Below are 27,862 nucleotides of genomic sequence, written 5' to 3' on the forward strand. Positions count from 1 at the left end.
TCAGTATAAAGGAAGAATATAAAACTATTTTATTGACCACTGTTCACCAGTATTTACAATAAAGTAAACAATATAAGTAACAATATAATAACAAGTCTGATAACATTCAAATTACTACAAAGTTAGTTTTCACCTAGTCTTCTGAAGACCAAGCGATCCCAAATACTAAAAAGAATGACCCTAGGGGTTTAAAGGGCTAGGTTTGGGTAAAGAAGATACATGCACATCAATAGTACAGAAGACTACAAAACATCTGTGAGTTTGTTTAGACATTCATTATGATCCTGTAATAACTATGGAAGTTCATCCATGTTTTATAAAAGCTTTTACCTAATATGGAGGAAGTAGTAGTATCAAATGCTCTCTTGTGATAAATGAAACAAGTTGCAGAAAGCTTTTATTTACTTGCTGTTGATGCAAAACATACTACTTCAAAAAAATATCAAATTCGAAACTTGTTAGAATGTATGCTTCTCACATTGCTAATAAATCAAACTTCAGGTTTTAATATTCTTATATATAAAAAAAGCAATGCAAACAATTATTGTGCTTCATCTTCTGGGCATGAATGCCAAGTTAGTCGTTCTTCATAAAAAGCGATTACGATCTGAGGACACTCCTTGTTAGCGTCTTTGGCCAGCACCAGATCTGCCTCATCAGAGCCTTTCCTGATGTAGAAGAGAGTGGGATTTAAGAAAAAGCAAAATCATTATTTCAAAATATTTAGCAGCTCTTGATAAGTCCTAAGTTTTAAAAGAATGTCAGCTAGAAATAGGTTTCCAGTATACCTTTCACTACAGCTACCAAGAATTTCCACACTAATGGTAATGACAAGGTTTCATAGCTCCATCTTCCTTCCCTTCCCATATTTTTTCTGTTGGAAATGAAAACGCTTTTCAAAGGGTACCAATTATATGGTTACATACTGTAGTATGTAATGAAACAAGTAAAATTTGGTTAATTTTGTCTTTTAAAGACTAATCAAAACTTCAAAGTGAGACTTAAAAATTAATAGCACCAGTCTTAAGAGGTGGTACTTACATCCAAATTATATTTACTGTTTATGCAAATAACTTTCTGTATTCATATTGCTATTCTTGATGCTGTGTTGGGGTAACAAAACAAACTTTCCAGTCTGACATGCTTCAGATTCCATTTTTAAGTGTACGCTGCCTTTACGAGTCAGCTTTGTGCATACACAGTCATATCTATGCATGTTACCTATGACCAATTACGAAACACTAATCAACTGCAATGGAACTAAACAAAAAAAAAAGATTCTTTTTGTTCTCTGAGTCTGATTTTGCCAATTATCACTACAGAAATTCAAACACTCATAATCTTTGTTTTGCAACTCAGAATTCTAAGTTTCACATAAAATTTATAGCGAATTTGGAAAGGTAGAAGGGAGACAATCTCCTAAAGCACTAATCTGCAGCAATCCAGGCACGCCACATGACAAATCATGTCTCTGGAGACCACTCAGTTTGACTCCATTCAGAAAATCACGTCCTTCTCAAAGGCTGTGGAAAGCTGTCCTTCTTATCCCATCACTTAAAGAGATGTGACCCCCAGCAAATGTCAATTCAATTTCTTGATTTCTCAACTGCTAGAAAGTACTGATTTTATCCCATTTGTTCCAGAAATCCTTCTGTCAATACTATGTTATCTATCCTCCCAACAACACAAACTCCCCATGTCACTTTCCCCTCTTACTAGCCCATAATGGCAAGCCTCTCCATATTGTTTATTTCTCATCTCCACCTCTGCTTCTTCCACTTGTTTCCAGTTCCAGTTTGCTGCATGCAGAATAGTTGACACTATGGTTGGTTAAATGGTTGGCTATCCAGCAGCTGGCTTCTTCTTATTGAAACATATAAAGTTCTATTCCTGCCTGCCATTTCCTCAGCAAGAGCATTGCCAAGATCCAGTTTTTCCATACAAATGCCAATTTTCCCTTATTTTATGAGAAATTACCTTTCAAATTTCTACTTCTGTAAAACTAAACTAACTGAAAGATATTTTGGGTTTTGACGGAAGAGGGATTACGTACTAACCGAATATAGAAGGCTTGCTTTTCTAAGAATACAAGACTAATTAGGAGACCACCAGCTTCTCTGTCTTACTCCTGCAATGAAGTTGTCTCATGAGCCTAAGTGCAACTGCTGCCCTCTTGTAACATGGATAAGAACTGTGGATGTAAGACTTACCATTTCATGAGGAACATAAGCTCTCCACTGCTATCCGTAGCCCCAATTATCCGCTCAGGAGCAAGACCCCTTGCAAACCCTCTTGGTTTATCAACCTATTGATTAAGTTAGAATATAGTTATCTAGTTTAAGATGAAATTCCATTTTGTTGCTAGATGCATAAATTTTTGTACATACATATATGTATGTGTGTATCAGAACAAAAAAATATAGTCTTAAAAAAACATCAGATCTATAATTACATATTATTGTCAGAATAGGACACTGATTTTTTCATGACCAAACTTCAGGTCAAGTCATTTAGGGTCGTAACAACGAAAGAATTTTACATCCATGTTTCCAGCATTTATTTATGAAAACACAATAGATGAAAAAAGTGTTCTAAAATCATCATAGCAGACAAACAAACAAGCATGGTCAGTAAAAGTAACAAAAGCGGCAAAGCAAAAATGCATGCCTGGAAGTGGGAAAACCGCATGCTTTTCAGCAAAATAACAGGTTTAGGTTGGTTTAAACCAACAGCGAAACTCTTGGGGAACACCTCCACTCTTCTTGGCTCACTGAGATCACACTGGTGACAAGAAATATCACAACTATTTCCTGTATTAGCTTCTTTAGAGGTTCACAATACCCTTTTAGAGACAGTGGCCACTCCTGTACCAGATGAAGCCACACAACTGACTCCATACAGAAAGTAAAATACTCATTGTACTATTCATCAGCTATTCCTTCTGATACTTTCCAATCCTTTTGACAGTAACCACACGTCTAAGACTTGTCTTCATACACGAAAATGGTTGCCAATATCAGCGGTTTCAAACTGCTAATCTGAAAGTTTACAGACAAAAATGTAAACTATTGGAACGCCTTACTACATCTGCATTATTCTGTACTTAGCAGCACTAAATGTGTCATGTTGTTCATTCATTTGTATTGCAGAAACAATCCATACTTTCAGAAAAGGTAGGCTTTCTGCAGTCACGCTTTCTACTCCCTCTCCACCATCGTGTCTGGTCCTGATGTAAGAAACTCACTGGTCTTCACATTTTGCCATCCTGCGACTCACCTATTCAAAATCATATGCTAAATATGAAAGCCTAACATCTTGGACCTTTTGCTCTAATACAAACTGAGCACTTAACACCATTAATTAATAACTCTTAACCAGACTTATTTTCAATTATTCAGTAAGTGTCATGGGACAGTGCAAGAACTTTTAATCATCATGTCACTCAATCATCTTTTACTTACCATTTGGACAGTCTCATTAACCACAATGAATGTATATCCTTTTCAAACCACAGTTCCAGATACTGTGCAATTTTTACACTTTTAAATCAGTGTTCAGTCTCATTCTCAAAGTCACAATAGATTTTTTTGGGGGATGGAGAGATAGGGAAGAAATGTAGGGGGAAAAAAGCTTAGCACATGAACATATACTTACAGAATCACGTTTTTTCTTTGATTTACTATCATCAGATTCGCTATCTGACAAAGATTTTCTTTTGGCACCATCTGTTTTTTCTTTACCAGCTTTCTGAGAGTTCAAAAAAGCTTCAATTAGCTCTGGACAATCTAAGTTCTCTTCAGGTTCCCATGTGTTGTCAGCACTGAAACATACACACATTTATGTAAAACTAACCACATGGCTCCTCTTAATTTAAGCAAGTGAATTTTGTCTCATTATATAAGGTAGGTTTCTTAAACTCTAAGGATGCTTATCTAACCCTAAGGATGTTTATTGTGCCATCTTTAGTAGCCTTCATGTACTGCAATTGATGACTGAAAGGAGTATGCTCAAACAGTGTTGAAAAACAATGTTCTTAAAGAAAAGATAGCACAATAAGCAGCTGTATTAACTCCTATGTTCTCAGTGGGATCATCAGAGTTAAAACAAGCAATTCCCACTCTATGAAAACCTATCTGCCCATTTACACTGCCTTGCTTCCATGGTTCCTCTGAAGACTGTCTATGCAAAGAAACCATATGATACAAGGACTAAAGATGCACTCACAGGGAACAAGATATACACAACACTTGTTACAAACAGCTTACGCATATATATATATAAGCTTCCAGATACCAGGAACACTCTCTGAAGTCTCTGAGAACTGAGCACAACTATACCTGGAACTATCTTCCTCCTTCTGTTGACTACAGGAGGGAACAAAGGTGGGCAGAGCTCGGCACTGCACATGTTCCAGTGAGCGTGCATTTTGTTAACTAAAATTTTAACAAGTTCCTGCAACAACTAAGCAGCTCATCAGAAGTACTCATGCACACATGCTGCCACAGTGCTACTGCACAAGCAGGATATCAACTTTTAATAAATTTTTTTCCATTACTGTAACAAGTTCAAATAAGACCCTCAATTACGAAACACGTGTTTGCATTTATATATTAATCACCCCACACATTTCAGGTGCCAGAGAGCACAATGTTGCAATGCAATAATTTTGAGAGGTATGCAACAAAAATTAATCATTGCATATGTAACCACTTATGCTCAAATGTTGGGTGCATTGCCTTTTCTCAGCTAGTAAAGCAAGCTGCCATGAAGTGTCACTGGAAGGAGAGAAGAGGCACAACTGCATTTCTTCTTAAACAATCAACTTTATAAGTCCACTGTAAAGTTCTTGTGTACATATGTAAGTCCTGGGCAAGACACTCAAAAAGGCAACCATGCCACAGAATTCCTTAGGTAAATTTGCTAATTTAAGAGTAGTTCAGGAAAATGAATAATAAGCAAACTATCTGCTTCAAATTCATTGCTTCAGAGCTGCCTGTAGTTTAAATCCCTGCATAATTTCTTACTCAGAAGTAACATTCATTCCACTACATATGTAGCAACTATCATTCTAGCTTACCTTGATAGATATTCACAGAACCTATATCAGAGAACAATCACTAAGGACCTGGTTAAAGTCCCTAAATATTTTATGTAGCACAAACACTGAGCTACATTATCTTCTATTTTATTTTCAGACTTGACTGTCCCACCTGAATATGCATTTACGGATGTCCTTCCCTCGAGGTTCTTTCAAGTGGATCCCCATCACCCCATCTCTGTACAGTTATCTCAAATAAATGGTTCGTGTTTATCATTCTATCAGGCAAAAAAAAAAAAAAAAGGAAATGCCTTACTCTGTAAATCCTTTCCACTTCAAGAAGTATTCCACCTTTCCATTTTGAACACGTCTGTCCAGGACCTTCTCTACAACAAATTCTTCAGACTCTGCCTCTTCAACTTTTTTACCTTTGCCATTCTGTTTCTTTCCCATTTTGTGCTACAAAAGAAATTCAGAATGGCATTATTAATTCTTTTGCTTTATACGGTTACTTCACTGGCCAAATCCAACTTTGCTCAGTAAACAGCAACGAATCATGTACTTATTAACACTAAAGCCAGAAGCTCAGACTCCTTTTACGTTAGTGCATGTGGTCAGGTAACCTGAGCAAGACATATTAATGTTTTGGGTTTTTTTCAGCTGCTTAATGAGACACCCAACACCAGTTTTTAAAAAGATTAAATTTTTTGTCCACATACTCAGTGACTATACTCCCCTTATAAATTTAATTCTCAGTCCTACATGCTCAAAAAATTATGAAGTTTCTAAAATTTAACTCTATGCCTGTGAAAAGGCAGAGGGCAAGGCAGAAATAAAGAAAAGAAATAAGAGAACTGTGAAAATGCATAAAATAGAAAAGAGATGGTACTCAAAAAAAGGTGGTTACTACCTGTTCCAAAAAACCAAGGAGAAACTGATGGCAGCGAAGTTTATAGTGTAGTGCTACAATAAGCAAAATACTCAACAATAACCCGTAACTATTGAACAGGACACATGCTAGGAGCATTCCATTACTGCAGTTTCTTCCACGCACCTATGTAAGTTACAAAGATGTGTCACAAAGGTGCATAAATTTAAGACTGCTATCCTTAAGTACAGCTGTTAACACATTAATGAAATGTTGCTAGCTTAAAAAACCTTATTTCTAGTTTACATTTTATGTTTCGAATAATATTAAGTTCTTAAAATAAATATTACATCCACATCATCCTCAAGGCATTCCCAGTTTAATAAGGCACAATCAAATCGTAGTAGAAGGACACATTTCAGAATTTCCTTGTTTGTAATCTCAAAAAGGTTGGAACAAGCCTATCATGTTGTGTCACTTTTCTGGAGGACTGGCAGACCAAAATCATTCTGCTTGCCATTTTGGACCACACCTTATAAGGAAATGGTTAAAGCGGCAGCCATAAACTTTTAAGTTCTTAAAACACATAGTCATGCAGCACCCTAAATCAAAGAGAACTAAAGCACTTTCTATACAACAGAAAGCAGACAAGCAAAAACCACAAAGCACCTTTATTTGCTTGATGGTCTGTCTCTGTTCCTCTCTAGAATTGATGTGGGTTAGTTTGAGAATATTGCAATTTGGGAATTTTCAATTTTTTAGACTTCATAGAATTTTATCTTGATGTGGTGAAAGGTAAAAAAAAAAAGTATGTTAGACACAAAAAAATTGTCTCATTTTTGTAAACTGAAGATTTGAAGATGATTATCTTGCCAAAGCCCTGTCTTCGTACCCTTTATTTTTCATAATTAATTTTTTCCCTCCCTCCCTCTCTCTCCAAAATAGCTTTACTCTGGGTTAGCAGCCCATAAATCGAAGGTGCAAACGACAAAGAGGAGAAAAAGTTTCTAGTTTCTTATTGAAACAAGAAGTATCTGTATAGATTATACCTTGCATGGCAATTGTTTTGATTTGGAAGCATAGAAGAGAGATTATCTAGAACAGAGTATGCATTTCCAATTAGATTTTAACTGCCTGCATATCCCAGGTGTATTTTGACCACAGCATTCATGTCTGAAAAGTGTCAACTTAAGCACACTGGCTTTTTTTTTGCCTCCACAGGAAAAAGAATGCAAGACTGAAATTGAAAGGAAATAAAACATGAAGACGTCCAATGCTTCTATGAAGGCAGCTTCTTTCAAGAAATGGAAATGTGAAAAAGAGAAAGGGGTAGAGATGAGGAAAAGAAACAAACAATAAAAGAAGCAGAGGAAAAAACAACAACACAGTAAAAGACAGACTCACTATACCATAGTAATAACATTATAATTACTGGTGATGAGGCAAGCAGGCTACAAGTGGGGAACATCTCCATCTGTATTCTCCGTTGGACTAAAATTCTTTGATTCAATGGAAGATTGTTTTCTGGTACTCTTTTCGGCTTCACTAATTCTTGTCACTTAAAGATCAATGTTTTGGATTTCTGTATCAAAGCAACAATTTTTTTTTTTACTTTCTAAGACTTAAGTATATTAAGTATCTTCCACAGAAGAAAATTAATGTCATGGGGGTCTGTATTTTTTTTTCTTGAAGTGCAATAAGAAATAACAAAATCAAGACTATGCTGCTTTTAGTATTAAAGATTTAATTGGGTCTCGTGCATCAGCACTAATCTCCAAACTCTTGAACTTATTAAAATAATACTTGGTTGCAGAGCCTGCAGAAATACTGAACATGTTAAAAAAGCTGTACATTCTGAGATTATACACGCCCATGCAAATCTCAGCCCACAAGCGAATGTGTTATCTGACTGAAGTTAAAGGGTACTAAATGTCCACTAGGCCCCTGAATCTCCCTTCTCTGGGGTTGTATGATATAAGCTGTAACTTAGGCACTTGACCCTGAAGGCTTTTCTATGCCTTGTTTCCCTTTCTGCATTCAAAAGTCACATGTGACAGATGCAGAGCTATGGATAACCACTCTTTCTTTTAGGGGCGAGGTTAAAACACTGAAGTGACACTGTGGTGTACGGTTTTAACATACAAGAGGTAAGAAAATCAGAATTATAGCTCTAGGGCTACCCTATCCCCTAATACATTTAGGTTTTACATGCAAATACATAATAAAGCAGAATTAGTTATGGTTCCCATGGGAACCGTAACTGATTTTCCTGACCTGTGCAGCAAAATTCTTAACGACATCAAAAGATTTAAAATTCTGCATTCATAGATTTTTTCCTCTCTCTGAGGCACCCTCCCCCCAGGCTGGCTAATTCTTCCTCAAGTTAGGGATAAGTGGTCAATCAATTACAAACAGAAAGTGCAGACTTTCACCTTGGTGAAATCTTTTAAAATAGCTTGTTATCATACAACATAGAGGAAGCACGCCATTGCACCTCTAAGTCAGGATTTAATACAAGTTTTTAATATATCTCAAGCTGAGTGAACTAGTAATCATTTCAGTAAATTTAAGAACAGGCCTTCTGAGTTTGTTATAAAGCAGTTGTTCTGCTATCCAAATTTTGAATTGTGCATGTATATTTTCTGCTTACTTCCCCACCTCAAACTCAGATGTATCTCACACTATACTTTTTCAGTTCTGTTTTTCACAAAACTATATATCATCATTAGTTGAATGGTAACCAGCAACCAACTGCCCTTAGAAGTCCATATTTTAATGTCAAGCAAAGCTTTACAGGACTTGAGATCCATGAATGCATCATTAAAATGGTCCAGGAAGGGTTGACATCTGATAATCTCTGCTCCTATGAAATTCAAAGAAACTGTTATTTGTTAAAAATCATTTCAAAAGGCATCTTAACTATGCCACATAATTTCTCAATAATATTACTTTTCATCTGTAAAAACTGCCTTTTCTCAGGCAATTAGTTTTCTCTAAATACACTGGCAGAAATTAAATTGGTACATGATTTCAATTTTATTTTTTACATGTATGATGAATTACATGGTGTGCTGAAAGGAAGCTAAAAAAATCCTTAGTCTTTTCTACTGTAGGACAGATGAAATAGTACAGAGTCCTTTCACACTTTTTTCCCAACACGTCTCTTTAGAAATGGCAGATTTATTAAAGCCAATGTCCTTTCTAGTAGCCTTACTTTCTGGATCTGAAATTTTGGTCAGAATAATGCTGGGGAGGGGAGATGTGGATGTATCTTTTAAATGGAGATGCCAAGTTATAGGTTTGAAGAAAAATATGTTGATTAAATCCTTATATACTTTAGGTGTGCATGAACTTACCAATGTAGTTTTATTGGAGGCCATTTTTATTGCAGACTTGCAGAGCTTTTACTAGAAAAATGCATGACAATTAAAAGGAAGTTTGCATAACTCGAAGAAAGGCATCCCAAGACAAACATGGTCCTTGTTCCAACCCCCATGTATTCACTGCATATGACATTTCTTATACAGATTAAATCCAGAACAAAAAGTAGGTTATTACTTTGTCTGGCATAACGCAGTAACGCACCATTACACTAGCCAGGATAAATGATACTGACAACAAGGTGGTAGATAGGGTTAAAAAAGGTTTTTCCCAAGGCCTTCAAAGGCTTAGAGATGTTTCTAGGGAAAAGGGGGAGGACCATCAGGGATGCTTATTTCCTTAAACCCAACAGAACAGGATTTCAGATTCTAGCAGTTGGAGATATACCTAAAGTATATTAACTGCGAATCTGGTAGGGAACAGCTACATATCTGTGGTGTAATGAATCACCCACTACTCTTAACTGGTAGCAAATGCTTATAAACAGCAAATATTTATCTTAATGCAACTATAACGTTGCCTTCTAATTCTCACGTTTGCAAGAGTTAAGGTCCTAGAGCAATATTAACTCAGCTAAGCCATACATACTACATAATTAACCTACGCAAATCATGTTGAACGTAATTCATTCCCTTTTCCATGTCATTTCTCATACCGACCAGATCCTTAGGCATGTATTGTCCCCACCCCACTGCGAGCTATAGAACTGTTAGAATTCCCCATTTGCCTGGGCAAGGCAAAAGAGAAAAGTCCTTCAAGGCCAGAATACCTCCCGGACTCAGTAATCCCGCCCAATCCTCCCCTTGACAGGGGAGGTGGATTTTGGCAGCAACATAGGCGGTGGGGTAGGCGAGGTGGGAGAAGGGCAGGGGCCAGGGCCCCAGCGCGAAGACTCTTTGCCTTGTGTCCCCCCGCTTGAAAGGCAGGAGAAAGGGGGAAAACCCCCCCAACAAAACCAGTAACAAATCCTCCGTCAGAAAACAGGCAGCCCTGCGGAGGCCTGCTGGGGGCGGCTGCGCCTCGGGCCTGTGGCGGGCGAACATGAGGCCGGCGGGGCCGCCCCGGGCGAGGTAACGGGGCCGGGAGAGGGGGCCCTGGGCCGCTCCCGCCCCCGCCACCAGGGCCCCTTCCACGCCGTCCCCTTGCCCCCGCCCCGCCACGTTTCTCCCGGGCCCGGCAGGGACGCAGGGACGGCCGCGGGCCGGCTTTGTCTGCCGCGCTGGTGCTGGTGCCGCTGCCCCCGCCCCCGGCGCTGCCCTCCTTCCCCGCGGCGGCAGCGCCCGCGGCTCCGGGGGCCTCCCTCCCTTCCTCCCTCCTTCTCTCTCTCCCTCGCCGAGCGGGCGCCGGGGCCGCGACCCCCCGGCAGCCCCGCTCCGCCCGCCACCCCCCACCGCCAAGGAAGCGGGGGAAGAGGTGGGGGGGGAGGTGGGTGGGCTGCGCTCCGCATCTCCCCGCGACGGCCCGCAGCAAGCCGCAGAGGGAAGAGGAATCAGGGAAGAGGACTCGGGAGCGGGTGGGGTGGAAGGAGGCAGCTGCAGCGAGAGAAAATAGGGAGAGAGAGAGAAGGATACAGACTTCAATGGCGCCCAGCCGCTTGGGTCTCCCGTCTCCTCCTCGCTCCCGCCCTGCGCGCACTGAGCGGCGGCGGCAGCAACAGCGACATCCGCGGGGGGCTGAGGCAGCGGGTGGGGGCAGGGAGGGAAGGAGGGAGGGCGGGGAGCAGCGCGGCGGCGGCTGGCGGGGCTGGGCTGGGCTGGGCTGGGCGAGCACTGCGCGCCGGCGGCTGTGACGGGGCAGAGCGCACGACGCTGCCACCGCCTACGCGCGAGCCGCTACAACCTCCGACCGTCGTCGCCGCCGGCACAGGAGGGGGGCCAAGACGTCTCTCCAACGCGGGGCGAGCGCAGGACCGCGCCAGGCGTCCAAAAGAAGGAAGATGCCTCGCGGCGACAGGGAAAGCGACTGGGTGAGGTGGGGGGAGCGGAGCGGGCCTGCGGACCCCGGCCGCCATGATGGCCGCCGCCGGGAGTCCGCGCCGGGCCGGAGCCGCCCCCCGCCGCGGAGCGAGGGCCTCGCTCGTCTGGAGGGGCCCGTGTGGAGCGCGGCCATTTCCCGCGTTGCGTTGGGGAGGCCCGGCCCTAAGCGAGGGGCGGGGGTAGGGAAGCGGGCTCGGAAAGCAGCGGGGCTGTGGGGCTCCAAAACTCATTCATAAGTAGAAAAAAGGGTCGGGGAGCCAGATAGGGAGGCTTCCCTGCGGGCGGAGGAGCCGCGGGTGGATCCGCGGTGGAGCGGAGGGGGAGGGGAAGCAGAGGGGGCGGGAAGAAAGGAGCCTTTCCAGCGCCATTTCTCTTGCGCGCCGGGCGGCAGCACTCACCCTCTGTTGCGGTGTGTGCGGGGCCGCCAGAGGGAGAGAGAGGGAGGGAGGGGGTGAAGGAGGGGAGGAAAGCAGAGCGCCAGAGCAGGCGGTGTGCCCGATACCGGCGGTGCGGGGTAGAGCGGAGCGGGCTGCGGCGAAGTCCGCCTCCCGCCGCCGGGGCCCCGCGATGTGTCGGCGCTGGTGCCGAAATCTGTGTAGTTCGCATTTCCCCCTGCCCGAGTGGAGGGGGAAGGGGCAGGAGCCAGGGCGATATTCTGGGGGTACGCTGTGCCTGCCCGCGTATGGAGGGGCAATGTGGGGCCGCCCCCGGCTAATTATAACCCGAGCTTTGAGCCTTCGGGTCCGCTCGGCAATTTCCGGAAAAATAAAAAAAATAAAAAAACCCCCAAAACCCAGCCGTGACACGGTGCCAGCGGTGGTCGGGGCCGCTTCGGCTCTGCTCGAGCACGTCTCGCGAGCCCGTTCCGTTGTCGGAAATTGCCGAGCGGGCCGGGGCAGTCGATAACTGGCTGCGTCTTTCTGTCCGGAAATTGCCGAGCGGGTGCCGAGCGCCGTTTTTGCCTGCTTCGGCAGGTTCCGGAAATTGCCGAAATGAGCCGAACGAGCTTCCGTTCCCTGTTCGGCTTTTTCCGGCGGCTGTCGAAGCGCATAAGCTCGACGACGACGGCTTCTTCGGCTCATTCCGGAGACGGCCATTACTAACGGAGTCGATGACTTTTCATTGCGCGATAAAAACACGTAGGGGCGTTATACAGAACTGCCGCCCCTCTGGAGACATTTAAGCTCCAGATTCTAGCTTTTTTTTTTTTTTTTTTTTTAAATTAATTAATCCATAATATCGGAAACGAGCTCGGGCTGAAGAAGGAGGGCGCTAGCTCTACGCGGAGCTGAATTTCAAATTACGTAACAGTTCAGGCAGCCATTACCGACCGGTTGTACGGTACTCTCGAGCAGGAATACGTAAACCATGAAGAACATGGTACGTAGTAAGGGAGGATTCAGAGCTTGTTTTTAAGGAGGGAGGCGCATTTGCTTCTGCGGGAGGAGTGAATTTTTCCGGGGCTGGGTATTACTAGCAGGTTTAAGCCTTTGTCTACCCGGGTCTTGGCGCCGCCGCCGGGTCGCACTGCGGGCCGGGCGCTGGGTGTCTGCGCGGAGGAAGGTTCTGGAAGGGGCGGCTGGGGCTGACGCGCAGCCGGGCAAGGCAGCGGAAGCTGCGGTAACCGCGCACGGTGAACAGCACATTCTTAAGCAGTGGCCGCGCTGCCCTGAAGTGTCGTCGGAGGAAGGGGACCCGGGACTCCGGGGGTCGGTCGGTGGGCGGGCCGGGGGCCGCCTTGGCCTCGCGAGTTGCGGAGCGGCCGGGGCGGTGCAGTGGGTAATGGCGGTGCCGAGGGGGAGGGGTAAAATGGCGGCCTGGCCGAGGATCGCGGCTGCCGGCTGCGGGGGTCGCTCCGGGAGAGCGGGCGAGGCAGAGGGGGAAGCTGTAGTCGTTCAGTATCCGCAGGGGCGGGCAGGAGCGCCGGAGAGGTCTTCCTGGTGCCGGGTGTGTAGGTGCACGCTGGAAGCGCTTTGCAGCCCTGTCCCTGGAAGCGGCGGCTGCTCCCGGGCGCCATTTTCCCCGCCCGGCTCGGGGCCGCGGTGTTCCTGCTGCCGCCACATGGCGGAGCCGGCGCGGCCGCCACGTCCCGCCCGCCTCAGGCGGCGGGCGGGGAGCCGGGCCGAGGAATTGCGGAGCTCTGTAGTTTTGGGATCCCCTATCGCTTGTCTCCGTCAAACAATTTTGTTACCCTAGTTACTAATTCTGCAGTCAGCGTAGATTGTGTGCGCAATTAGACAGGTTTCCTTGCTTTGGTGACTAATACTCCAGTAAAGGCTGTGCGTTTTCTAGTCCTTTTAAGTGTTTCTTTAAACCTGTGAAGGCAAACTTAAAATGCACACGAATGGAGATTCTGCAGGGGTTGTAAAGATTTCCTCTCGAAGTCCGTTCCTGCCGCAGGGTGTACTGTGGAAATCTTCAAGGAGGTGTTTGCTCCAGTTTTTGTTTTGTAGGCCTTGGTAGACATGGAGTGTCGGTGTGCTTTTACCAACTGAAGATTTCCTTCAGGATTTTAAGAGGGACAGGGGCTTGAGTGATTATAATTATCGTACATTTTAAATCTTCAGCATAAGCTTTACGTGGTCAGAGCTCTCTGGACCCTGGTGGGAGGTTAATGTTAGGTTAACCAGAGCTGCTTCACACTGACAGCACTTTAAACAAATAGATTCTCCACGCTCAGAGGCTGTGTGTGTGTGTTAGTGGAGCAACATGTTTATGTTGGTTTTGCACAGTGATTTTCATTAAAGTACTGGTAATAAATTTTGTTATTGGTGTGTCCTGACACGTGGTGCCTAGATGTCGTTCTGGGTGAGGTATGACACTGAATATGTCTGTAAAGTGTATTACTGTCCTGTTCGATGTTAGTTAGTAATGTGTGGTACGTTTTGTCATTGTTCCAGCTGATAAGTTCCATTCTTTCCTTGAATTTTATTTACACGTTTGTAATTTTTCAGGGGTGAACCTAATACTTGTTGGAAAAAGCCTACAGCCTACTAAATGTGCTTGATTCTTGTATTTTTATAATAATGTGCATTATTAAATGTGGTATAATTGATTATATAGGAAAAAGTGTCTTTTGTGGGCTTATGAAACAGTAACCACGTGGTCCCTAATTTTTAGGCAGCAGAACTGAAGTAATTTCAAGGGAGGATTTTTTTTGCAATATTATTGCTTAAAAAGTTTTCTTTGCCAGCTTACTCAAATTAAAAAAAATTATAGTATAACAGGAAGCATATGGGGGTTTTTAGCCCAGATCTGGTATGCAGTGTTCTTTTCTTTATTTCTTTTATGAGATAAGGCAAAAGGAAATGACATGACATAAAACATAGGTTTGCTGCTTTTAAACTGTCGTGTGTCATTTTGCCTGTCTGTAGAAGGAGGCGACAGTACTAGCTTTGTCTGTGTTCTTAGAAGAAAAAATATTAGATCCAACAGCAGATTGCAGGTGTTTTCAAGAGGCATTTAAACTGGCGGTTCTCAAATATCTAGATCCAGGCCTGCCTTGAACAACCTCAGAAAACATGTTGGTCTGCATGCAGGTTGGCTTAATACTTCCAAAAGCATATGTGCGCTGAGGTATTTTGCTTATTTTCTAAGTCTCATTGTTTCTCTAGTTTCCTTTTATCCATTTACCTTATTGTCCCATGCGTACTTGGTCATGTTGTGTTTGCCAGTTACAACTATCTGTGCCTTGTTTGGGTTTTTAAAAAAACAACCACCCCCTAAAGGAAACCAAAACACCCAGGCAGATTTTCTCGATTTTTAAAGTTATATGTCAGTATAAAGCTAAAGTCGTCATTGCTTTTGCATTCTCTTGTTCTTAGCAGGACAGTTTTCTTTAAAACAACATTCAGAAATCAAAAATTCTGTGAAAAGGGAACAGCTTTTTAGTGCATTTCTAATTGCTTGACATGAAATTGTAACAGGTACGAGCTAGTGATACTACTGTGTGTAGAAAATGCCAATTACAATGCATGCTTGGTATATAAAGCTGCTGTAAAAGTGTTTTGAAATGATTGGAAGGTTGGAAGGTTGTCCTTCCTGTTTTGGTATATGACTATATATGAAAGAGTAAATGTAATAGAGTATTACTGGTCCATTTGTGTTGGGTTTTTTGGAGTTTTTTTATGACGTCCTTGTCATTGCAGCAGAGATTTCTGCTGAACAAGTGCAGTGATGGTTTCTCTGTAAGGTAATAAAGTCTTATTGGAAGCATGATTTATATTAGTGGATACAAATGTGTATTATTCACAGGTCTGTTTTAAGGGGAGTTGTTTTGATACTGCTGCTGTTGAGGTGGAGAGGTTTGCTGCTAATTCCAATGGTGTGGGATCCCAGATCAATTTTACAGATGCTCTGACTCTCATTTATTTTAATAATTATGGAGGAAAATATCAAATGTTGACCCGTTTTAGAACATTTTTAGTTGTATTTTGTTTATTTTTACCTTTATTGCCTTGGGTAATAAAGTAGTGTTCATGTACAGCGGTTTGAGCTGGAATGGTTTTTAGAAATAAATGTCACCTAGAATAGAACTGGACAGTGTGTAGTTCTCTGTAGTGAGAACTTTCAGGTTTCTTTTTATGTTCCTTTTCTTTAAAAAACATCTCATAAAGGTCTTTGAGAGGAATGTTCTGGAAGTCTTTGAGTGTGCTCCCTTGTTTTTGATACTTGGAGGGAGAGACAGGAATAAGTACACCAGTAAAATCTGCACGGTAAAAGTGGACCTGTAGAATTGCATAAATTGTTTATTTTTTTAATGGGGTAGAAAATTTGGAAGAGTCAATCTTGATTTTGGAAATAAGACTTAACTGAAAGTTTTTGACACTTATGAAAATCTTGGTGTTTAATTTGTTGATGAAAGAGAGGTGTTTTTAATTATATTAATGTAATCTTTTCTGTGGCAGAGGGAAAAGGAGCAGTTCCGCAAACTGTTTATTGGCGGGTTAAGCTTTGAAACCACAGAGGAAAGCTTGAGGAGTTACTATGAGCAATGGGGAAAGCTTACAGACTGTGTGGTAAGTTTGGCATACTAATACACAACAATGGCATGGAATGTTTAGTAATTTTAAATGGGGAGTTTGTTTTCTGGATAGCTTAATGAGAATATGGAATATTAGATTTGCTTAAGTGTCCAGTTTGGTTTATACAGAAATCAGTCCATGGGAGCAATGCATAGATTTTTCCCTTGCAAACTCTGTTGATAGGGTTAGGGAGCGTTTACAATCTGTTTCCTGTAAAATCTTCCCAGACTATGTAACCACTGATTCCAGCAATTTAACACTGGTGTCATTGGCTGAAGCGCGTAGGAAGTGCTCACACAGAGCACAGTTCCGTCTGTGTGATTGGTGACATTTGGCAGAAAGCTGGTATTATGGTAAACAGCCTTGATAAAGCTGGAAAAGGATGTCTTTCTCTGTGATCTTCTCATAGAGGCATTTAGGTTGGAAGAAACCCTTAATATTATCAACTGTTAACTCAGCCCTGCCAAGTCCACCGCTGAACAATGTTCCTAAGCACCATGTCTGTGTGTCTTTCAAATACCACCAGGGATGGTGGCTCTTGTAGAAGTTCTTCCACAGAATTTGTTTTGGGAGTACTAAATACCTGTTTCATAACACAAATTTAAAGTTTACGGTCTTCAGAAAGCTTAAAAGAAATTATGGGTATGATCTTTTTTTATTTTTTTTATTTTATTTTATTTTTTTTTTTTTTTTAGAAAACAAACATAAATATAGGTGTACCTCACTGGTCTAGCTGCATTTCTGAGTTAACAGATAGTCTTGTAGAGCAACAGTGGTTTGAATTTCTGTGATGCCAAGCAGTGCCATTCATGTTAAATCAGCATGCTACTTTATTATCATTGTGTTTCAAAATTACGTCAAGGAAAACGTAAATTAAGTTTACACGCTTTCTCCAAATACTGTAACTGTAAAGCTTAATATTGACACAGGTATAAAATGTTTAAATGTGTTTATTGGTTTTAGGTAATGAGGGATCCTGCAAGCAAAAGATCAAGGGGGTTCGGTTTTGTAACATTCTCTTCCATGGCTGAAGTTGATGCAGCTATGGCTGCAAGACCTCACACAATTGATGGAAGGGTGGTTGAGCCTAAGAGAGCTGTGGCTAGAGAGGTAAGATTGGCTTTGAAAGTAGGTACTTAACCTGATTTGAAAAAAGATTTCTGTTTTGGTCGGACACAGGCTTTGTTCTTGTTTGCAAGTTGCCATGGTTTAAATTCTCTGGTTGAAAGGCTATAGTTGGGGCACTATTTCCCACACTTTTGGTCTGTTAATTGACGCAATTGCATAAATGTCTGTAATTACAGTGAATTGTGAAGGTACTCTGGCTGTACTATTCATGTCTGCAAGGGATTTATCTGAGGTCTGAAAGTAGTGTTAGCAAAAACATGTTGAGTGCCTGTAATTATGGAACTGTTACTAAGCCTCAAATTAATAAAAGTCCTGTCAGTCCTTTATGATTATTCCAGGATCATTTTGGGGTGTTTCTAAAAGGTGTATAGTAAGTGACTAAAAGTAGAAAATGTAGTAGGGAAACTTTTTTTCTAGCGGTGATGTACAGAATCATTTTTGGACTGTGCTGGTTTTAGCCCCAGGCATACTTGATTTTCAAATTCAGGGCACAGAGCAGGTGTGTTCACAGAAGTGCAGTGAACCTGCAAGCCAGGTTATGGTGGTTCAGAGGTACTTGGGGAGCAAGTGTGGATTATAAGGCAAGTTCTGTTTACCACGTTGGACTCAGGTGTTTAGTATATTTGGACTAATGAGCTGGAATTAAATGAGCTGTCCCAAAGGTATGGGGAAGTGGAATTTGTAATCACTGGTACCTCTGTTAGCTATTCCAGTTTTCTTTCCATTCCCTGCAGAATGCAAGGTTGGTTAGCATTTGGAAAAAGGTAATTACAGCGGCATACATGCATAGTGCTTATACACACAAAGCTACTGCTAAACTTTAGGACTAAGTCATTCTTAGGTAGTGCAACAGCTTGGTTATCATGCTCAAAGTGCAGAAATAGCTCATGAATATTTGGAGTTGCCTTCGTATTTTAAATAGGGATTAAAATGCACAGTTGTTAATTTGCAGAGGTTGAAAGACGTTTTTATGAGTAAAAAATGGTTCACTGCTGTTGGGGAGTTGGGCAGAGGAAGCTGATGTATCTTGGTTTCAGTTATAAAAATTATGCTCTAGCTTAAGTTATTAAATACTTCCATGCAGTTGATCCATATATTTTTTAGTGCTTTTAAGGCTTTTTTAAGGGGGGAGGAAAAACCTCCAAGTGACCCTGTGTTGCTTCCCTAACAAGGTCGCCAGGGGCATGTATCAGGAGAGAGCTGTACCTCAGTGCTTGAAAAATCCTAGTTTATCAATATTCTATTCCTGAAATCCTGGCAAAATAGTGATTTGTGAAATTGTTTTTCTTTATGCTAATTTAAAGAATTCTTTGAACAGGAATCTGGAAAACCTGGTGCTCATGTTACTGTGAAAAAACTATTTGTTGGTGGTATTAAAGAGGACACTGAAGAGCACCACCTTCGTGACTACTTTGAAGAATATGGGAAAATCGACACTATTGAAATCATTACTGATAGACAGTCTGGTAAAAAGAGAGGGTTTGGATTTGTTACATTTGATGACCATGATCCTGTGGATAAAATTGTATGTAAGTAAGCTTCATTTCATTCTTTCTTTTGGTAGTATTAACCCTTGCAGTCTTGGTAATTGTGTAAAACTAAAGAGATAATGATTCTGTTATGGTATATGTTATTATACGATATAAGTTATGTACTGTATATTTGCTACATCATGGTTTTGGTGAATTTTGTGGGAACGTGTATTTCAGATAAGTATTGTTGTCTTTGTTTAGAAATTGTATGGTGTTTTGTATTTTTTTAAATGATTCTGAGTGTATATGGATTGGAAGTTTGATGCTCTTAGTTGTTGCCAGATCAGTACTTATATGCTGATAGTATCTTATTTGATATGGTTACAGTGCAGAAGTACCACACCATCAATGGCCATAACGCAGAAGTAAGGAAAGCTCTCTCTAGACAGGAAATGCAGGAGGTTCAGAATTCTAGGAGTGGGAGAGGAGGTATGTAAAAGTGATGGTTAGTGATTTGTGGTTCATTTTTGTGTTCACTTTTCGTGACCTCACTCCTTACAAATGTTGAACTGTTACAGGGAACTTCGGTTTTGGTGATGCTCGTGGAGGTGGTGGCAACTTTGGTCCAGGACCTGGCAGCAATTTCAGAGGGGGAGCCGGTAAGACAGGCATGTTTGTAGCATTTATTTTTTTTACCTTACTAATACTGTCTTTATGGTTTTGGGTAACTTCGTAAGTTCTGCTGCTGTTTAATACAATGCAGTTTGTAGCAGTTAGACATTTTTCGGGAAAAATAATTTGCAAATGAAGTTTTGGGGTTTTTTAAGCTTCTGTTGAAAGCCAGAAGTAAACTAAACTTAATCATCTTGTTTGTTAAGGAATTCAGAGACTTCTCTGATTCTGTGCAGCACTCACCTGACCTTTTAAAATTGGATATTGTACAAATGCAAGAAAAGGAAAAATTGATTAAACATTGATTGGATGTATGTGTATTGAAGTCAAGTGTACCTGTCCTTAATTTCTGAGATTTGGTTCTTAAGGTCGTAGGGGTTTGAGAATTCAACTAGATTGTTGGGTTTTTTTCTTCCAATAGATGGGTATGGAAGCGGCCGTGGATTTGGTGATGGGTATAACGGATATGGCGGAGGACCTGGAGGTTAGTTTGCTGTTGTGGTGATTGTTTTTCTCTCCCTCAGTAAGACTTTCATATTTATTTAGTGTTTGTATAAAACTCATGTTAATTGCCTAAACCATTTTGTTGGCTTTAAGAAGCGTACATGGTTGTTGGCTCGTGTTAAACTTTCGTATGGTTATTTCGTGGACAGCCATGCCCTTTTCTGTATAATAGGAGTGTGCCTTAAATTTCCTGAAAACCAAAGATTTTAATTAAGCCTATCAGTGAGGCTTTTAGGCAGTCTGTCTTGTGAGGTTTGATCATGGTCCAGTTACAGAGTTGGTATGTGCCTTTAAGAATACTGTTCATAGAAATTTCTTTCCAAAACTACGTTTTTTTTCCCCTGTAGACTTCTAAACACAAGAATAGCCTTTATTTCTGTATAATTGAAGTGCCTCCTACATTGAAAAGTTTATTTTAAAGGATTTTGTTGTCACAGGTGGCAACTTCGGTGGCAGTCCTGGTTATGGAGGAGGAAGAGGAGGATATGGTGGAGGAGGACCTGGATATGGCAACCAGGGTGGGGGCTATGGAGGTGGTTATGACAACTATGGAGGAGGTAATGTTTAGGCTTGGAACATCCAAGCATTTGAGTTTAAATTAGTGCAAATAATTTGAAATTGGGGCGAGGGGTATTTATAAATGTTACCTAAGGAAGCTGTTGTTTTCCAAGTAGTATGACATAGAATGAAAACACTGTTTGTTGCATGCCTTGCTGGAATACCTGTGTAATTTCTTACTTTATTAAAAATTCTAATAATGAGGTAACTTAGTGTTGTATCCGTTTTAGCTCATCTAGATAGTTCTTCACTTTTGTATTGATAATGCAGGCAATTATGGAAGTGGGAACTATAATGATTTTGGAAACTACAACCAACAACCTTCAAATTACGGTCCGATGAAGAGTGGAAATTTTGGTGGCAGTAGAAACATGGGGGGACCATATGGTGGAGGTATTGTATATATGTCCTGGCTTTCCTTGTAGTCAGTGGGTGGGCTTTTAGTCCTTTGGAGAAATAGAAAAGAAGATAAGACATGTTTTGAACTAAAGAGAGGGTATATTGGGATTAGATTTTGGGAAACTGTCTTTTACTGTGAGGGTGGTGAGACACTGGAGCAGGTTGCCCAGAGAAGTTGTGTATGGCCCATCCCTGGCAGTGTTCAAAGCAAGGCTGGATGGGGCTTTGAGCAACCTGGTCTAGTGAAAGATAACCCTGCCCGTGACAGAGAGCTTGGAACAGGATGAAAGGTCTCTTCCAACCCAGGCCATTGTGTATAATTCCAAGAGTGACGTGTAGAAATTGGGTAACTTCTGCAATAGATGGACTGCAGCACTCATGTTCTTTCTGCAAGTTGGCTACAGTTTCCCAGCTTAAAACTGCAAAGCTTGTCTCAGGGATAAAAGATAGAAACTTGCTCTACAATGTTTTGCATTTTCCAATCTGCAAAGATTTTAGTTGTTACACTTTGTAGAGAGTGTAGTTAATCACCACCGGACTTGTTGGGATTTCTTTTTTCTTTCCTCTTCTTGTGTAATTTTTTTCCTGACACTTCCTGGATTTTTGTTGCCTAAATGTTGTTTAATATGGCATGTAAAGCTTGTGAAATGGAAACTGAAACATAAGGCCCTTTCTTGTAAGGTTCAGCATGCAAGTGGAGTCAGCCTTCACAGGCTCAAGACAGGACAGTGTGTCAAATTACATGTAACACTGTTGAATCTTTTAAGATTTTGGCATGTAGTTCCTTCCTGTGAAAGTCTTTGGAGGTTAGCGAGGGGAAGACAGCGAAATGTTAAATTCTTTGTATATGCTGTTTCTGGAAGTAAAGTAGATGTTAATGTTCATTCAGTCAAGCTTTGATTGATTGCTTCAGTCAAAAGCATTCCTAGATTTGAGAAGTGCACTGATGGAACGATTCGCTTTCTTGTTCTGCAATTGCAGGAAACTATGGTCCAGGAGGCAGTGGAGGAAGTGGTGGATATGGAGGGAGGAGCCGTTACTGAGTTTCTTCAAGCATGCCATGGGTAAGTATGTTTTTAAGTGTTAAAAATGCAGTGATTCTTGAGAGTAGCTGCAGGAGTTTAAAGCTTTTTAGGATATTGTCTTTCCTTTAAAAAATGGTTAGATGAATAATTTCATAACCTATTTTTTTACTCTTTACTTCTGTTGAAACAGGCTTCACTGTATAAATAGGAGAGGATGAGAGCCCAGAGGTAACAGAACAGCTTCAGGTTATCGAAATAACAATGTTAAGGAAACACTTATCTCAGTCATGCATAAATATGCAGTGGTATGGCAGAAGACACCAGAGCAGATGCAGAGAGCCATTTTGTGAATGGATTTGGATTATTTAATAACATTACCTTACCGTGGAGGAAGGATTGTAAAAATGCCTTTGAGACAGTTTCTTAGCTTTTTAATTGTTGTTTCTTTCTAGTGGTCTTTGTAAGTGTAGAAGCATTCCTTTGATAATGTTAAATTTGTAAGTTTCAGGTGACATGTGAAACCTTTTTTAAGATTTTTCTCAAAGTTTTGAAAAGCTTTTAGCCAGGATCATGGTGTAATAAGACATAACGTTTTCCTTTTAAAAATTTAAGTGCGTGTGTAGAGTTAAGAAGCTGTTGTACATTTATGATTTTAATAAAATAATTCTAAAGGAAATATTGTGTAATTTTAGATTTTTTTTTTAATACTGTAAAATAAGGCAAGGAGTGGGTAGTATAAGGTCCCACAAATAATATAAAGCTTTTGTTGTACGTGTAAACTAAATGCTGGTCAGAAAAAGTATGTTGTCTGTAAATGATCAGGTGTAAAATATCTAGGTAACTTAAGGGGTATCTCTGCAAGGAGAAACACCTTTTTAGATTTTTTAGATGCTGCTTCTTCAATGGCAAGGGAAGGAAATAACCCCAGCAAGGTACTCCTCCAGGGACACAGGTCTAGTACAAGAGAACTCTTGAAAACGTCACTAAGTTCAGCCAGTCTTAAAAAGCTGCGCTGTATTTCTGCAAAGCTTTAACTACGGTAGTTGATTAATAAGGATGCCAACGAAGGCTGAGGGTGTAGAGCAAAATAGTTCTAAGCTTCAGTTAAACTTCTTTAGGTAAGATCTTATTTACTTTTCCTTTCTTAATGTATCAAAACCAAATCTAATATTGTCTGACAGTATTCTTTCAGCATAGTGATTATCGTTATTTAGTTTAACATAGCAGTTAATTGAGTTAACAATTACAAATTGAAAAGAAATTTGTGAATCCTGTTTTCTTGTATTAAATTTTTTACAAACAAATTTTTGTTAATTTCAGCTACTTAACATATTTTTTTCCTACTGGAATCTAGCTATGATATGAACCCTGGACAAGCATAGACTGCTGCCACTGTACACTGCTACAGTTGAACAAATGAGACCTGCAAGTGTCCATTAGTAAAGCTTTGCAAGGGTTCCATCCCTGGTGTTGGTAGTTAAAATGGTAGGTCACAAGTTAATTAAATCATACAACTTTATTTTTGCATCCTGCAACATTTTCTTTTTTCTTGGGAGTCTATGCATTATGGTGGTTGCAAGGTAATGCAATGAAGGTAGTTCTGTGCTGTTGAAAATGAACTATGTTGTTTTGTGTCTTGTCTGCTGTAATCTATTTTATATAACACGTTTCATCCTGAAGGTTCCCAAGTAACTGTAGACTGTTTACGTGTAAGGAAAAAAATTGCACCACAGAATACATCTGCCTCTGTGAAGGAATGTGTCGTCCATTCTTTTAACAACTGCATAAGCAGTTCTTTAGGCGGGGAAGTGAAAACTTCAAATGAAACTGCAGGTGGTATTTCTTTAGTATACAATGTGTTTATGTAAATTGGAATTTGGCTAGAACGTTGAGGTTTCCACCATTTTTTATAGTTCTTGCAGCTAACAAACCTTAGTGCCAAATTCAGTCAGCCTTACTCTTACTGCATTGAATGTTTGCACCTCAAATTAATGAAATTCATCAAGTAATAAACGAGTTATTCAGAGTAAGGGTGCCATACTCTAATAGATTTGGTTTTTAAATAAAAATCAAAGAAGCCTATCAAAAAAGGCAACCAAAAAATGCCCTAATTTCAAAGTTCCATTGCCTTTAAAAGGCTACCCACTGAAGAACATGGACTCAGCTAACAGAAGTCCTGTTCCTTTTGTGTTAGACACACCAGTGAACTGCTTATACTTTTAAAAAAAAAAAAAAAAATGGCTGAAGTTCCCCTATTGGTAATTTGGTTTAGACATATGTGATAAACAACTTCAGATACACTTTTTTTTTCTTTGGCAGGAAGGTGCCATGCTGCAGGTAACTAATGAAGAAGTGGTCAACCACAGAAACGCTTCAAGAAATAAGAAATTCTGTATCATCAGAAAATAGTTGTTTTTGCTGCCTTCATTAAAAATCTAGAGGTTAAATGAATACTGATAAAACATCACAATTAGCACAGCTCCCTGTAATGCTGGGTTTTTTAAATTATAGTAATAATGTCTTGTAAACCTTTCGAATAAAATTCAGATTCGTTAGGAGAAACAAATCACTAATGTTAAAATAGCAAACATTCTGTGAGTAGAAAGTTTAACTACATATATTTATAACTTTCATAGCTTTAAAATAAAGTATTTTTTATACCAAAGTAGTTCTAGTGTAATGCTTAATAAAAACTTAGTGTGTATCTAACATTAAATAATGTTTATGTGCAGCTTTTAGACCCTTTCATGATTTGAAACATTCCATTTTGAGGTGAATTTAAACCAGAACCAGTTTGATAAGTGTATTTACCAAACTTGTTTCTCTGACCGTAGGCATCTGTTCTCTGTTGGGAGAAACAGTGCTGCAACTTAAAAATGCTGATCTCTTTGCTGTTGGGACACAAGTGCTTAAAAATAGATTTTTTTGGCTGTGTTTGTCAGTTTGTCAAATTGCAATAGGACAATGTCCTTTTCACCTGTAAAGAGCTTTTAGGGTGAAGAGAGAAAGACCAAATGGAATGTAGAGTTCTTGCTGTACCAGAACTGTATTGATAGCTGCATCTGGGGGCGGAAAAAAAAATCAAACAAAAAAAACCCCAAACAAAACAAAAGCCCTTCGAAATCAAACACTAAGTCTGAGCTTGGGAAAACTTCAGTTGGGAATGTATTTGAGGGAAAGTATCTTCAGTTTATACTGTTTTAACCAGTTACCTTCATACGCAGTTTATTCTGTACTTGAAATTTATATGCCTAGCTTTGGCAGAATCATCGTGTCTTTAACCTTCTTTATAATACTGTTTAAGGATTCACATGCAACTTTTTTCTGTTTTTTTAAATTGAGCTTTAAAATATTTGCATAGGTAACAGGTGGGCTGCAACGGAAGCAGAAAATGAAGATAAAATCTGCTTTACTTTCTTCTTTCCAACAGAATGAGTTGATCAGATCATAAGGAATTTGCCTTCTTTCCTGTAACTTAGATTTAGCTGATGGAAGTTTTTTCTTTACAGTTGCCAAGTCCACATTCATACAACATTAAAAAAAACTCTAACCACTTTGAAGGGAAGTAATTATTTCTGAGATAGTCTTTCAGTAGTTTTACAACAAGGTTTAAAATTTACTTGAATTAAATGTCTTATATTTTCCATAATGAGGATTTTTTAATTTTGATCTGCAGGCAGTGGGGGAAAGGAGTGTATAATGGGACAGCACTATGCAAAAATGAAGTTAGTGGATATTTAAAGTATTGAAAACCTGGTGTTTTAAGTTTCCTGATGTCTTACTGTTGAACTTTCATGACTTATCTCTTGGTACCTTCTTAAAGCAAGTGACAGTTGCAGTGTTCACCAATGAATTTGGTGAAAGAAATCACCATTTTGAGTCAGCCTGATGCTGGAAGTCAGCAACTTCAAATAAAAACAGCAGTGTGTGTGGTCAGTTCCTGGTCATCAATTTGTAGACAGTGTGTACTTCTGAATTTCTATCAAGTTGGGTTTATGTCACTATAGCCTTCGTTTTCAAAGTAAGCATAACATGTTTCAGTGTACTAACAACTAAGGATCAGGTTGTCAGTACTAGGCCCACTTTTCCCCCAGCAAAAACACTTTCTGCAGCAGACTGAGGAAAGAATGAAAAACAACTTGTTGGTAACTGGTATGGGAGCCAAAAAATACAGTGGTTGACTTGCACATAAAGTGATGTTGAAAAGGTCAATACTAGGGGTCTGGCCATCAAGACAGTGTTACTTACAATGAAAATTGGATTTTATTAATTTCTGTTGTCCTGCAGGTGGTGAAAACCATTTAGGAAAATGTGAACAATTGCTTTTAATATTGTACAATGAACAGGACTTGAACTTTGTTACATGTAGGGAAGAAGACTGTATTTTAGGTTTATGATGAATGTACATGATACCTTGGGGATGAAATCATACTGCTTCTGGGGAAGAAGAACCAAGCCCCAGAAACAGATACGAATTTTCAAGGAGTTGTCAGCTGAGCGTGTTTTGGCAGCTTGACCACATCGGTGGTGCAGGATGATTTTCTGGGAACATACTGGAACAGTGCATTCTGTGTAGCTGTAGTGTTTCAGTTTGTTTTCAAAGCTGGGTGTGTGATGTGAGTGAAACCCCATAGTAGTGCTCCTGGGGTTTTTTTCTCCTAAGGTAGATGCCCAGTCCTCATTTATTCAGCTGTACCATTCAGTGTACTAGGGATGTATAGGAGTATTACATGGAAGGGTTTGTCTCAGTAACACTGCTCCGTTTTTCCAGAAGTTGTCCCTTTTAACAGTCGTGTTCTTGCTTTGCAGCTAGTGTTGATTTGCATTGCAGCAGAAGTTTCAGTGTTGTCAGGAGTTATTCCAGTTAATGGAGAAAGAACTTGTTTATCAGCAGTAAAATTAACAGTATATAAATAGCTGTGTGACTTGTCTGACAGTGCTGTGAACACATTAGGGGACCATGTAGTTACAAACTACGTGTGACCTCCCATGTTGCTTCACCGTATGAAAAAGTGCGACTGGGGGAAAGTCCTAGACAATTGCTGTTACCAGTACCCCGCTTTCCCTCTTTATTTGTATGCTTGCTCTTGGTTCATTTTGGGGCATTCATGTGTGAAAGCGAGTGGCTGATGCACTTAATGGAGTTCTAGTAGCTGTGTAGCAGGTGTCAAGTTGCAGCACTTTTACGAGGTACCCTACAGTGATAAGACTTCACATGGTTACATGTGCCATCTCTATTTGGTTTATTTAATAAATAGTTTTTCACTACAAACTGGTGTTGAGTGTCCTGTTGCCTCATTTATAGGCCTCTGCTGCCTCTCCTCAAGCTTCTTGTTAATACTGTACTTCTGACTCCCATAAGATAAAAATGCTGTGTGTGTGTTTTGGGTCAAAGATTGACAAACTGATATGAAGCTGCTTTGTCTCTTATTTCCTCATTGAAATTTTTTTTCTGGTTCTCCCCTCTAAAACTAGATTGTAAGCTCTTGAGCAGGAGCAGCCTTAGCTTGTAAAATTTGGCTTTGTGAAAAGCCAAATCTGTTGAATAAAACCAAACCCATGAAGCTAAAGCTACACTTCAGCGCGGTGCTGTAGTGGTCATTCGCAGTGTTTGTAGTGTTGGAGCTGTGTGCTGTGACTCCTCGGGGAGGCCTTGTCTGCAGGATGCCTCTCCAGGAGTGTTCAGCCTTACATGTCATAAACCATACCGTGCGTATTGCAGTCTAATAAAGTACGTGGCTCGCATTTGTTTCTGGTTGGATGTTTTTCCTGAAAGGTGTGGATCTAAGAGCAGCCATGCTCTGTAGTGCCCAAGCA

At 40.6% G+C, this 27,862-nt stretch overlaps 2 protein-coding genes across 17 annotated transcripts; one reads left to right on the forward strand and one right to left on the reverse strand.

The window, feature by feature from the left end:
- CBX3 (chromobox 3) lies at positions 1 to 10,994 on the reverse strand. 8 transcript variants are annotated; one of them, XM_032689259.1, is made up of 7 exons: positions 10,863 to 10,987; positions 9,263 to 9,313; positions 5,949 to 6,092; positions 5,355 to 5,497; positions 3,655 to 3,820; positions 2,211 to 2,305; positions 1 to 668 (listed from the first exon to the last, which is right to left on the reverse strand). In XM_032689259.1, the coding sequence occupies exons 2-7, from the start codon at positions 9,284 to 9,286 to the stop codon at positions 542 to 544; spliced, it is 699 nt and encodes a 232-aa protein (XP_032545150.1). In that variant the 5' UTR covers positions 9,287 to 9,313; positions 10,863 to 10,987; the 3' UTR covers positions 1 to 541. The 8 variants fall into 8 exon arrangements, with proteins under 8 accessions (XP_032545150.1, XP_032545140.1, XP_032545168.1 ...); XM_032689249.1 differs by lacking the exon at positions 9,263 to 9,313 and adding an exon at positions 7,339 to 7,488 and having other exon boundaries at positions 10,863 to 10,973; XM_032689277.1 differs by lacking the exon at positions 5,949 to 6,092 and adding an exon at positions 7,339 to 7,488 and having other exon boundaries at positions 10,863 to 10,907.
- Positions 10,994 to 27,322, forward strand: HNRNPA2B1 (heterogeneous nuclear ribonucleoprotein A2/B1). Of its 9 annotated transcripts, none has more exons than XR_004357314.1 (12): positions 10,994 to 11,253; positions 16,171 to 16,281; positions 17,251 to 17,397; positions 18,734 to 18,944; positions 19,275 to 19,376; positions 19,466 to 19,555; positions 19,981 to 20,043; positions 20,501 to 20,620; positions 20,892 to 21,014; positions 22,002 to 22,084; positions 23,400 to 23,530; positions 24,365 to 27,322. XR_004357314.1 is itself a non-coding variant. In XM_032689191.1 (11 exons), the coding sequence occupies exons 1-10, from the start codon at positions 11,224 to 11,226 to the stop codon at positions 22,061 to 22,063; spliced, it is 1,059 nt and encodes a 352-aa protein (XP_032545082.1). In that variant the 5' UTR covers positions 10,994 to 11,223; the 3' UTR covers positions 22,064 to 22,084; positions 24,365 to 27,322. The 9 variants fall into 9 exon arrangements, 7 of the variants coding, with proteins under 7 accessions (XP_032545082.1, XP_032545103.1, XP_032545061.1 ...); XR_004357318.1 differs by having other exon boundaries at positions 19,466 to 19,546; XM_032689191.1 differs by lacking the exon at positions 23,400 to 23,530.
- The last annotated feature ends 540 nt before the right edge of the window (positions 27,323 to 27,862 follow it).

Source organism: Chiroxiphia lanceolata, chromosome 1 (genome assembly GCF_009829145.1).
Source record: "Chiroxiphia lanceolata isolate bChiLan1 chromosome 1, bChiLan1.pri, whole genome shotgun sequence".
Taxonomy (NCBI): domain Eukaryota; kingdom Metazoa; phylum Chordata; class Aves; order Passeriformes; family Pipridae; genus Chiroxiphia; species Chiroxiphia lanceolata.

What these genes read in the sequence shown, in the direction of transcription:
- HNRNPA2B1 (XM_032689191.1), top strand. Translation starts at nt 11,224, where the DNA reads ATGCCTCGCGGCGACAGGGAAAGCGACTGG. An exon ending in GCGACAGGGAAAGCGACTGG is followed by an intron (nt 11,254 to 16,170) that starts GTGAGGTGGGGG and finishes TTTCTGTGGCAG; the next exon opens with AGGGAAAAGGAGCAGTTCCG. An exon ending in GGGGGGACCATATGGTGGAG is followed by an intron (nt 21,015 to 22,001) that starts GTATTGTATATA and finishes CTGCAATTGCAG; the next exon opens with GAAACTATGGTCCAGGAGGC.
- CBX3 (XM_032689249.1), bottom strand. Translation starts at nt 7,380, where the DNA reads ATGGAGATGTTCCCCACTTGTAGCCTGCTTGCCTCATCACCA. An exon ending in GCCTGCTTGCCTCATCACCA is followed by an intron (nt 6,093 to 7,338) that starts GTAATTATAATG and finishes TAACTTACATAG; the next exon opens with GTGCGTGGAAGAAACTGCAG. An exon ending in AAGTGGAAAGGATTTACAGA is followed by an intron (nt 3,821 to 5,354) that starts GTAAGGCATTTC and finishes TGTATGTTTCAG; the next exon opens with TGCTGACAACACATGGGAAC.